General features: G+C 43.5%; 1 protein-coding gene across 1 annotated transcript in view; it reads right to left on the bottom strand.

Annotated features, from left to right (window-relative positions):
- Positions 1–5,934: 5,934 nt before the first annotated feature.
- Positions 5,935–13,064, bottom strand: part of ATPAF1 (ATP synthase mitochondrial F1 complex assembly factor 1) — a 28,183-nt gene continuing 21,053 nt past the window's right edge. Inside the window, exons 8-9 of the mRNA XM_068239607.1 lie at positions 11,490–11,597; positions 5,935–7,724 (exon numbers count right to left, since the gene is read on the bottom strand). Coding sequence (XP_068095708.1) covers positions 7,557–7,724; positions 11,490–11,597 — 276 coding nt within the window. The 3' untranslated portion in view covers positions 5,935–7,556. The remainder of the gene's footprint in view (positions 7,725–11,489; positions 11,598–13,064) is intronic.

The following is a 13,064-nucleotide window of genomic DNA, read 5'->3' on the forward strand; positions in this document are numbered from 1 at the left end:
ACCACACACTACCAATCCAATCCCACTGACCGCATTATCTCTTATCCACTCAATCTCTCATCACCAGCACATTATTGTAATGTTTATTTAACATTCATGTTTGGTGTTGCTTTTACTATTATATAACTGTAGCACCACATCTTCCGTATCAATGTACACAGTACAAAAACAAATAGTGGGGGCATAGATACATACAGTACGAAGTTCAAACCGCTGTAGAATCAGGACATCCAGCAATACAAGTATAAATACATACAGTGGGATGTGGAAAGTTTGGGCAACCTTGTTAATCGTCATGATTTTCCTGTATAAATCATTGGCTGTTACGATAAAAACATGTCAGTTAAATATATCATATAGGAGACACACATAGTGATATTTGAGAAGTGAAATGAAGTCTATTGGATTTACAGAAAGTGTGCAATAATTGTTTAAATAAAATGAGGCAGGTGCATAAATTTGGGCACTGTCGTCATTTTATTGATTCCAAAATCTTTAGAACTAATTATTGGAAGGAAGAGGAGGAAGCCGGAAGCACATGGAAGCTGTGCCTGCGGCGATCTGAAGACAGGTGAGTTTATAACTGCCCACTGCCCGCTCCCCCCGCCGCTCCGCCCAGTGCCCCCTCCTGCACTAGGGGAAGCTGCCTATCTAATCTACGCTGGGAGAACCTACCTATCTAATCTATACTGGGGGAACCTACCTATCTAATCTACGCTGGGGGAACCTACCTATCTAATCTATACTGGGGGAACCTACCTATCTAATCTATACTGGGGGAACCTACCTATCTAATCTATACTGGGGGAACCTACCTATCTAATCTATACTGGGGGAACCTACCTATCTAATCTACGCTGGGGGAACCTACCTATCTAACCTATTCTGACGGAACCTACCTATCTAACCTATAGTGCCGGAACCTACCTATCTAATCTATACTGGGGGACGCTGCCTATCTAACCTATACTGAGGGAACCTACCTATCTAATCTATACTGGGGGAACCTACCTATCTAATCTACGCTGGGGGAACCTACCTATCTAACCTATTCTGACAGAACCTACCTATCTAACCTATACTGCCGGAACCTACCTATCTAATCTATACTGGGGGACGCTGCCTATCTAACCTATACTGAGGGAACCTACCTATCTAATCTATACTGGGGGACGCTGCCTATCTAACCTATACCGAGGGAACCTACCTATCTAATCTTTACTGGGGGAACCTACCTATCTAACCTATACTGAGGGAACTTACCTATCTAACCTATACTGAGGGAACCTACCTATCTAATTTATACTGGGGGACGCTGCCTATCTAACCTATACTGAGGGAACCTACCTAATTTATACTGGGGGACGCTGCCTATCTAACCTATACTGAGGGAACCTATCTATCTAATCTATACTGGGGGACGCTGCCTATCTAACCTATACCGAGGGAACCTACCTATCTAATCTTTACTGGGGGAACCTACCTATCTAATCTATACTGGGGTAACCTACCTATCTAACCTATACTGAGGGAACCTACCTAACATACGCTGGGGGAACCTACCTAACCTACTCTGGGGAAACCTACCTATCTAATCTACGCTGGGGGAACCTACCTATCTAACCTATTCTGACAGAACCTACCTATCTAACCTATACTGCCGGAACCTACCTATCTAATTTATACTGGGGGACGCTGCCTATCTAACCTATACTGAGGGAACCTACCTATCTAATCTATACTGGGGGACGCTGCCTATCTAACCTATACCGAGGGAACCTACCTATCTAATCTTTACTGGGGGAACCTACCTATCTAACCTATACTGAGGGAACTTACCTATCTAACCTATACTGAGGGAACCTACCTATCTAATTTATACTGGGGGACGCTGCCTATCTAACCTATACTGAGGGAACCTACCAAATTTATACTGGGGGACGCTGCCTATCTAACCTATACTGAGGGAACCTACCTATCTAATCTATACTGGGGGACGCTGCCTATCTAACCTATACCGAGGGAACCTACCTATCTAATCTTTACTGGGGGAACCTACCTATCTAATCTATACTGGGGTAACCTACCTATCTAACCTATACTGAGGGAACCTACCTAACATACGCTGGGGGAACCTACCTAACCTACTCTGGGGAAACCTACCTATCTAATCTACGCTGGGGGAACCTACCTATCTAACCTATAGTGTGGGGAACCTACTTATCTAACCTACGCTGGGGGAACCTACCTATATAGTAGTGGTTAGCTCTCTCGCCTTGCAGCGCTGGGTCCCTGGTTCGAATCCCAGCCAGGGCACTATCTGCAAAGAGTTTGTATGTTCTCTCCGTGTCTGCGTGGGTTTCCTCTGGGCACTCCGGTTTCCTCCACATTCCAAAAACATACAGATAAGTTAATTGGCTCCCCCTAAAAATTGGCCCTAGACTACAGTACTTACACTACATAATATAGACATATGGCAATGGTAGGGATTAGATTGTGAGCTCCTTTGAGGGACAGTTAGTGACAAGACAATATATATATATATACACTGTACAGTGCTGCGTAATATGTTGGTGCTATATAAATACTAAATTATAATAATAATAATAATAATATAACCTATACTGGGGGAAGCTGCCTATCTAACCTACACTGGGGGAAGCTACCTATCTAATCTATACTGGGGACAGCTGCCTATCTAACCTACACTGGGGGAAGCTGCCTATCTAACCTACACTAAGAGGAAGCTGCCTATCTAACCTACACTAAGGGGAAGCTGCCTATATAATCTGTACTGGGAGAAGCTGCCTATCTAACCTGCACTGGGGGAAGCTACCTATATAACCTACGCTGGGGGAACCTACCTAACCTATACTGGGGAAACGTACCTATCTAACCTACACTAGGGGAAGCTGCCTATCTAACCTACACTAAGTGGAAGCTGCCTATATAATCTATACTGGGGGAAGCAGCCTATCTAACCTATGCTGGGGGAAGCTGCCTATCTACAGCCAAGCAAAGCCCTCTCACCAGGTGGGGGAGCAGCAGGAGGCATGGCCAGGGAGAGAGAGCTGCACAATGGCAGCTCTGGAGACCCTGTAGGAACGACCCTGGTGGGCGTTTCGAACAGGGGATCCCTCTCCCGTATTTACCTCTGAGATAGCGATAAATATTGTTGCTAATTTTGGGGGGCCATAGCAGGGGGGGGAGAGCAGCGGTGTGAGGACACAGAGGCATGCCATGAGGTAGAGAGATGCTCTGTGTAAATGGAACTGCCTCAGGTTCTCTTTAAGGGACAACTGAAGCAAGAGGTATATGGAGGCTGCTATATTTATTTCATTTTAAAGAATACCAGTTGCCTGGCAGTCCTGCTTATATGTCTGGCTGTAGTAGTGTCTGAATCACACCAGAGACAAGCATGCAGCTAATTTTATCAGATTTGCCAAAAATGTCGTAAACACCTGATCTACAGCATGCTTGTTCAGGGTCTATGGCTAAAAGTATGAGAGGCAGAGAATCAGCAGGGCAGCCAGGCAACTGGTATTATTTAAAAGGAAATAAACATGGCAGCCTCCATATACCTCTCTCTTCAGTTGTCCTTTAAGTTGGTTGGTCAAATACATATTTATATCCTTGGAACCTGGTAACTGGATCAACAAATAAGCAAATGTTCAGCAACCTGCAAATGTTCAGCACCAGCCAGACCTGTGATGATCCCAACTTCCAACATAAATGTACTATACCCTCATCCCCCAATATGCCCAACAGTAACTTTAACCACTAACAAGCCACTACCCTCCACCCCTTCCTTTAACCTTGCACCACCTGATTTTTTTTTCCAGATGCTTCCTGACCTTTTACCTCAGCCTAAAGGTGCCCATACATGATATATTTTTTTTCGATTAGATAATTTCGTTTGATTATTCCATTAGATCGAATATAAAGATTTTTTCAACATGTCCGATCGGATTTTTATAGGAAAAAAACGGGATAATCATTTGTTTTTCTTGATCGAAAAAAGATTAAGACTTTCGTCGAATAAACAGGAAAAATCGAACATTTTTATTGTACCATGTATGGATACCATAACCCTAACCTAAGGGCCGTACATAGGCATACTGTTGTAACACGAAGGGATCAGGACTTTGGGAAAGGTTGGGGCAGAGCGCTGTACAAATACCTTGCTCTGCTATAGCAGAGAAACACACCTGTTGCTATTGAGGGAGGAGGAGGGACTACATGTGTCATATGTAGGTGTGGCTTCTGGCTGGAGGGGTAAGGAGAAGAACAATATGCTCGGGGATTGCTGTTGTTTAGGCAGAGGTCACACTTGAGCTAATCCGCAGTGTTTTGCCGCAGACATAAAAACGCATGCAAAATAGTGTATAATGATGGTCTATGGTGCTGCTGCGTTTTCCTGGAGACATATGCGATTCCGCATAGCATTAAAACAAACATACAACTTTTGCGCACAGCTCATGCTGTCTTCGATGGAAATCAAGGGCTACTGAAAAGATATGCTAGTGAAAACGCACAACTGTGCATCAAAACACTTGAAGGGAATCGTCTGTGATTGCCACGGATGTAAGTATGATTCCTCCCTGAAAGACACAGCATTTCCGATCATTAAACAAGCTCAGGAAACACCTGTACATATACTTCATTCTTGGCCGAAGAAGCCACCAACAGGGCAAGCAGAGTCTTCTTCTACCCTGTATACGCACCTTTATTTTGATATTATTGGAATCTGTACATGATTAGATATAACATTTTTTGTTTAACCACTTAAGGACCAGGGGGTTTTCTAATGATCGGTGCTGCGTGGGCTCTACAGCCCGCAGCACCGATCAGGTATGTGCCAGGGCGATCAGACTTCCCCCCCCCCTTTTTTTTCCTCACTAGGGGAATGTCCTGCTGGGGGTTTCTGATCACCGCCCCCCTCTGCAGCGTTTTCTGCACTCACCTTGGATCCCTCCCTCTCCCTTCCCCTCTGAGCGGCTGATGGGATGGGCTTCTGCCTATCAGATGCCGGCGATCCCCGGCCAATCAGAGGCCGGGGATCGCCGATCTACGTCACGGCGCTGCTGCGAAGCAGCGCCATATGATGTAAACAGCGGGGATTTCTTCCCCGGAGACAGTCTCCGTGAACTGGCATGGAAAGGCCGCTCTATCGAGCGGCCGTTTCCATGCTATACCACTAACGACCCGCCGACGTTAGGTGGTCGTTAAATTAAGCAGGTTTTCTTCATCCACTTTTAGGACTTGTTTGAAAAACAATTGATATTTTACATCACATTCATATCAAAATATAAAAACATTTGAAAGAGTTGCCAAACTTTTAAGCTTTTCTCCCTGTTGAGGCCAACTACTGGCACCCTGCAACAGGCAATTCACTAACCAATCAGGTTATATGGTATGGGGGTTGATCACAGAGGGATCAGAGTTATCTGGCAAGCATCTAAAAAAGCTGGAAATTTAGACCTCCTGGTCATTCTGCCCAAAGCATAGCTTGGTTCCCCCCTAGTACCTCTTGTGTCTCTCTGTGTCCTCCTGTGTCCCCCGTGTCCTCTATGCCCCTTTGTGTCCACCTACAGGGAGTTCCCGACATTGTAGTGGGTTGGAGGTTCGTATTGGCAGGCGTTCACAAGTCAGGAACTCCCTGCATTTGGACTATAAGACACAGTTACTTTTTCCCTACTTTTGGGGGAGAAAAAGGGAGTCTTATAGTCTGAAAAATACAGTAATTAGAAGGCAATCCTTTCAAGTAAAAGTCACTCAAGAGACATGAAGAAAATGAAGTGGATTTCTACTTTTCTCACTCCTGTGAGAATAGTAACCGTTTATTCAAAAATATGCAACTCGTCTGACATTTCTCCATTTTGCTAACACATCAGGTAAAATGTGTTTTAGATGAAAAAGAAATAACAAGGTGGGTAATATTGTTTCAGTTTATTTATAGAAAGTGATACAGTAGCTCAGGACACTTGTTCAATAGATTTGTCATAAAATCTGAATTCACACTGCACCTCGCTGATTCAAGGCGTAAAAGAAAGTCATCCCAAATTGGTTCAACAGATAGGCGAGTGATCGGGTCTGTGAATCAGTATGGGTTCCCTTGAACCTGTTATTAGGTCACTTAATGGTGCTCCCAATAGCACTTCAGAGCCGACATATCAATGCTGCACCAGGCTTCATAAACAGTCAAATGTTATAATAATTTTTCATGTGAACTGGTAAAGGGTTCCATGAGGACACTTATTAGTTCAACAGTGTCACCATGTGAAGAGCAGTTGCACTTGCTGTGAGCACCAACCCCTCTCGATTCTGAATCACGTTCAGTCACATGGCATCCTCTAATTGGAGATGCCCTTTATAATGTCTACTAACATCACATGATCTACTGAAAAAAAATATGGTGGAAAATTCTCCAATCATTATAAAGAGAAGGAGCTGACAGGAGCGTACCAAATGTCTAAGTACCCTAGACCACGTCATCTGAATGAACAGCAGGCAAACTGATCATGTAACCAGATTGCTTAGAGATCAATACATGTATGTATTGATTAATATAGGCTTTAACTTATCTGAAATATGTTTTAATAAATTAGAGAAATTGCCAGTGCACATGAAGCTTATTCAATTAGTTGCTTAAACTGTATTCTTTAAATGATGTGTTCTACAACAGTCCATACATTATTAGATATAGGGAGTCAAAGTCAATACCCAACAGAGAAACAGCACCTAATGAATCAGCAAGGGGAGGGATCTACCGAGGTTCCCTTTACTAGTTCACAAATATAAAAAATGACAATAGAGCGAATGTCACCATTTTCACTCAACCCAGGAATTTTCCTCTGTGGTTGTTTATGGAATCAGATGGACATTCTCCTTCAACAAATACCTAAACACAGCAGCTGGGAAGGACACCTGGTGCAAAGAGCTGGCAGGATCAATAAGCCCTGACACAGGGTATCCAGGTAAGTACTGCACCTGATAACAGGTGAACTGCTCAAAGGTGGTAAAGCTATATTTACAGCAACCTTACCACAAAGGGGACTTTGTCACCATGACATACAATCATATTTATAATTAATGTAAGGATAAAATTCACTTCCTGAACTGGACTTAAATGTCTCACCCATTACAGAGCATGATTGGACGTGGGACTGTTAGAGATAACTTGTCATGATAGGAATACGGGAGCTGACACTTCATACAAGAGTTGCCATTTCCCTGTTAGTCATATTCATCCTAAGGCAGACACTCGAGAAAGCCTTTAGCCAGTGGAGCCAGAAATCTCAACCACATGCTTGTTCTCTAAACCCGGCTCAGTAAGTCATGAAGTCATTGTGTTGCATGACCATAAAGGAGCTACAAACGTAGCCAGAGATAGCAGCTCTGATATATCTGGTAACTCCGTTTCACGGTAACATTGTGCCTTCATCCTCCCTCTGGAGCAGCAATGTACGGGCTTTCCTACAGTCTGCAGATCATGCTGTTGCTGTAATCTCGGAGTCGGAGAGCTCACTTCTCCCTTTATATGTTGTCCTTACAGCCTAACAAGCCTCTTCTCTCTTAAACAGTCCGCTCTGCTCCAGGGCTGATATCACAAACATGTACTTGAAGCCACTAGGGTTGTGATTGAACGTTTCTACTAGGTGGAAGGCTTCACCAGTGTAGAAAAGCTGCACCTGATTGGCCAAGCACTGTGCTTCCTGGACAGTCTGCAAATAAGAAATAAAAAAATAAAAAAAAGACATGATTATATAACAGATGGCAAGTCAGTGAGCTATCACCATCCAGAACATCAACCTAAAGAGGAGGAGGATTTTAAGGAGAAATATTATTTTTTATTTAAATAGCACCAAAATCTTCTGTAGCACTGTACATAGTAGTACAAAACAAATAGTGGAAGGAAACTGCACAAAACACGCAGGGAAATTTGGGCGCACCATGCATCTCCATAGGCCGTAATGTGAATGATGGCTTTAGTGGCTCTTGGACATTAGTTTACTTTAAAAACAGCGTAATTCGGCCACCAACAATAGCTGGCAGCGGAATGACATCTTACCCTTTTAGCCCATGGCGGCCTGGAGGGGGAATAGTAATAAACGCCGCCGGTACTTTTGCAGTCGTTTTGCAGCTTCACCCTGTGCCCAAATTTCCCAGCGCTGTTTTTGCATGAATGCATAGTGGGGAGCATATATACACGAGAAGTTCAAAACTCTGTACAGCCAGGCCATCCAGCAATACAAGTACAAATACATATATAATTAACAATACTGGTGCATATTCATGTGATAAATTACATCAGAATAAGAAACACTAGTAAGAGGTTCCATCCCTTAAACGCTTACAATCTAGAGGGAAGTGGGTTGTAGACATTGGAGGAGACACAGGGGTTAGCGGATAAGGCAGTGAGTCTCCAATGCTACCTATACCAAATTATAGGATTGTTTGTATAGGTGTGTTTTGAGAGAACCTTTGAATGTTTCTAGGCACTAAACATAATTGACTGGCTGTAGGAGAGCGTTGCTAAAGGTGCCCATACACTCGTCAGATTGGCAGCAGATAGATAAGAAATGCATCTGATGATCTATCTGATGCGTTTTTAGAACATTTTTTACCAGGATAGAATTCCAATAGATTTCAGTTTGAAATCTATTGAAATTCGATCTGATGGCATTTTTTTGCCATCAGATTTCCATTAAAGAGAACCCGAGGTGGGTTTGAAGAATATTATCTGCATACAGAGGCTGGATCTGCCTATACAGCCCAGCCTCTGTTGCTATCCCAAACCCCCCTAAGGTCCCCCTGCACTCTGCAATCCCTCATAAATCACAGCCACGCTGCTGACAAATAGCTTGTCAGAGCTGGCTGTGTTTATCTCTATAGTGTCAGTCTGCTGCTCTCCCCGCCTCCTGCAGAACTCCAGTCCCCGCCTGCATCCCTTCCCTCCCTGCTGATTGGAGGGAAGGGACGGGGGCAGGGACCGGAGCTATGCAGGAGGCGGGGGAGCAGCTGAGACTGACACTACAGATGTAAACACAGCCTCACAGCACGGCTGTGATTTATGAGGGATTGCAGAGTGCAGGGGGACCTTAGTGGGGTTTGGGATAGCAAGAGAGGCTGGGCTGTATAGGCAGATCCAGCCTCTGTATGCAGATAACATTCTTTAAACACACCTCGGGTTCTCTTTAAGGCCAATGCAAACTGATAAGCAATCTCATCAGATCGACCTAAATTTTCCACCCTGCCAGTTCGATGGAAATCCATCGAAATCGGCCGTCGATCGGTCGATTGGCCAACCGATTTGCAATCGATCTATCTATCGATCGATCGATCGGGATCGATCGGTCGGCCAGAAAATCGGCTGAGTGTATGGGCCCCTTAAAGATTAGTGAGGCTCATGAGGGAGTGAGGGGAGGAGACTAAGCTAGAGTACAAGAAGGTCTCCTGGGAGGAGCGAAGGTTCCGGGTAAGACGTTATCGGGAGATTACTCAGGAAATGTAAGGAGGTGACAACTTATGTCGTGCTTTCTATGATAGGATGAGGAGTTTAAACTGGATCTTTTGGGTAACAGATAGCCAATAGAGATTAGCAGAGAGGGGCTGCAACAGATGAGTGGAAGTAAAGGTGGATGGAGGTAGGCAGCAGAGTTAAGTAGAACCTGGCCGGGTGCCGGTCTGGTTTTGGAAGGCTGGTAGGTAAGGTGTTAAAGTAGTCAAGAAGATGGGAGATGATTAGAGCATGTACAAGCATTTTGGTTGCCTCTTGAGAGAGGAAGGCACGGTTTCTGGAAATGTTTTTAAAATGGAAGTAGCAGGAGGTATCTAATGTGTTAATATGTGGTTCAAATGAGAGTGCAAAGTCCAGAGTTATTCCAGACTGCAAGCTTTAGGAGTTGAGGTTATTGGGTCATTTTCTGTATTGAATGTCACTATGGGTGGAGGAGCAGAGAGAGAAGGTGGAAATATCACAATCTCTGTGTTATGGTTCAAGGTAAGGGGCAACAGTCAGCCTGCTGTTACCTCACCTTATACACAATGGCCTCCAATCTCAATATCATATGCGGTAAAGAAATTTGTAATGAAATACTACCGACAGCGGTAATGAAAAATTATCGACAACAAAATTACTGATGGTTTTCCACATTCACAAAAAAAATTCAGAGTGCAAGAAAAGATTGGTAAAACAGTGCAGTAACATGGTGGTAATAGTGAAAAAGGTTGTTAGACGTTCATTAAAAATGCAAAACAAGTGCGTAAAATGTAATTTGAAAGCAAACAGCAAACCGCTCAAAAAGCTCTAGACTACATGTAATTGGGTGTAAAGTGAAAGATAGCACCAGGTACTTACAGGTGATAAAACAATCGGTAATTAATCATTTGTTTACGGAATTTAAGTCTAAATTAACGATTTTTTACCAACATCTTGCCACACTTATCTGCACCTTTCTGCAAATGGTAATTTCAGGCGGAAAACATTGTGGAAGTGGACATGTTCATACTTAAGTTGGTGATTTTCTGACATTTTGTTACCCATGCTGTAACTCACTGTGAATGGAGGCCAAAGTGCTGGTGCCAGCAACATGGTGTCCCTTATACACAATGGGCTAGATTCACTAAACTGCGCTACTACAACTGCTATGTTAATTAACATAGTTACTATGTTGATTACATAGTAACTATGTTCATTGACATAGTAGCGGCCGCACTAGTGAAGTATCACGGTCGCGATACTTCACAGCAGCACCCAGCATTTAAAGGGCCATGCGTTGTTATGTAAGCAGTGCGCGTAACTAATGAAGGCACGATACGCTGCACGACCGCGAGTAGTGTGCATAGCACTGCTGCGAATAGCAGTGCAGGTAATGAATCTAGCCCAATGTGCTGAATCCAGGAATCTAATGTCCCTATAGACCAGGGGTCCCCAAACTTTTTCAGTCAAGGGCTGGGTCAACATACCTCAGATTGCCAAGGGGCCGGAACACACATAAAATGATGCTGAAAAACTTTACATTGAATCTAGGTATTGATTTCACTAATCATGCCTGGAGGAGAACTCCCAGCAGCAGCTATTCAGTCATGTGGCACCCGAAGAACGTCTTTGTGCACCAGACAGTGAAGCATACCCAGGTGACAACCTGCCGTCCAGTTGGACAGCAGTGTCACCTGATGCAGAATCGGATTGGAAGCCAGCAAATTACTGCTTGCTGGCTTCTACAGTATGAGGACGGGTGGTTCCAGCACTAGATGGGGCAGCCGAAATTTAAAGGAGCAGTGGTGCACATCGATTAGGTGTACATTTTGTGTTTGGGGGCCAATGAAAAAGCCTGGGGGGGGGGGCACATTTGGCCCGCGGGCCGTAGTTTGAGGACCACTGCTATAGCCAATGTGCATGTGCCAGGAATCTAGTCTCCCTCATACACACTGTGCTGGTGCCAAGAATTTAAGATTCCATTTAGAAGAACGTGCTGGAAACTTACCAGGAATTTGTTGTCCAGCTCTGAGGTCATCAGTACAACCCCCTTATCCTCCTGGAGCTCGCTGTAATGATATAGGATCAGCTGGCTGGGTGCTGCATCTCCAACACTCTGTGGAGGAGAAGGGAAAAGATTACAGCTATTAAACTAACTCCATTAACCAGAAGTCTCAAGCAACCTGAAACAAATTCTGGCCTTGCAGGATGCATAAATCTACTTTTACACTTCTTTATACAGTAATAAATCACAGTTACATTAAGTTAAGTCTGTCCTTTGTTCGAATTTGTCTTTAATTACTGTATTTTACATTAATACAGAGTTTATGCTAAGTATACAGTGCGGGGCCCAGTACTGTTTTTTAGCTGGGCCTATTTTTAACATTCACTCTCAAGCAACCAGAAACTACACTTATCCGGCATCAGCCAATCCCTGTTGGTGCCAGATAATGGGGGTTTTACTGTGATTCTTCTAAGTTTAGACATAGGTGAAAGACATGTTGTGCCTGGTTTACAAAGGTTTCCCAAGGCTGGAAACATTTTCTGCAAAGAAGCCAGGCTGTCCTGAATTTAGTGGTCACTGATGGGTTGTGCACATGATAACAATGCCATGTCATTTATTAACCGTTTAGCAATTCTCACCACGATCTCCTATAATAGCGAGATAGAAGCTTTTGTCATTTAATAGATGTTTTCTTCTATACTACCCTACATGGAGAACCATTATCCATCCGGCCCAACGTGTCACCATGTACAATGCATATACCGTGCTACACACAGTGCAGAGATGGTGGAATGGGCTCAGGGTGAGGCTGCCTGACTAGCTCTGTTATGGGATTTTACTATTTTAGAGGATCATTTATATAAAAAGCCTATCACCAGATGATGTGGCTAATCATGTGGTGAGAGGCTTTATATAGATAACTGCATGAAACTAGACGCTGGGTGAACAGTGTTTGCTGGGAGCACTGGTGTTGTGGAGGCTTGCTGTGTAAGTAATAAACAGTTTTACATTACTATTGCTGCTTGTCTCCATTTTTATGAGCGCTGGAGGACAACTTATTGGATCCGTGTGGATTCTGCTGGCTGGGCCAAAAGTGTGTTTGCTGATAAACTAAGGTTGGCCATGTTTTCTGGTGAGTGCATTCTATTTTATTATTTTATTTTAATTGAAGAAGCACTTTGAAGAGTGTTATGTGGGACTCTCTGGCATATGGAATATAACGGACTTGAGCTATTTTATCTGATTTGACTGCTGAGTGCCGTACCACTCCATTATTTGATATTTTAAAGGGACATATTCATCCCAGGAACTGGCGATCCAAGCAAATTGATCTGTTACTCTAGTATTGCTTGCATATTGTTGTCTGTGGATTATACACTCACCTAAAAGATTATTAGTAACACCTGTTCAATTTCTCATTAATGCAATTATCTAATCAACCAAATGTAGAAGAAAGGATCCGCAAACCAAGACAGGTTGAAGTGAAAAAAGGCTTGAAAAATTTATTTGAAAAAATCCACAAGATATGCAATAAAAACAGGATCAACTGACACGTATCGGGCCTACCATCTGCCCTTA

Source organism: Hyperolius riggenbachi, chromosome 6, assembly GCF_040937935.1.
Source record: "Hyperolius riggenbachi isolate aHypRig1 chromosome 6, aHypRig1.pri, whole genome shotgun sequence".
NCBI lineage: Eukaryota > Metazoa > Chordata > Amphibia > Anura > Hyperoliidae > Hyperolius > Hyperolius riggenbachi.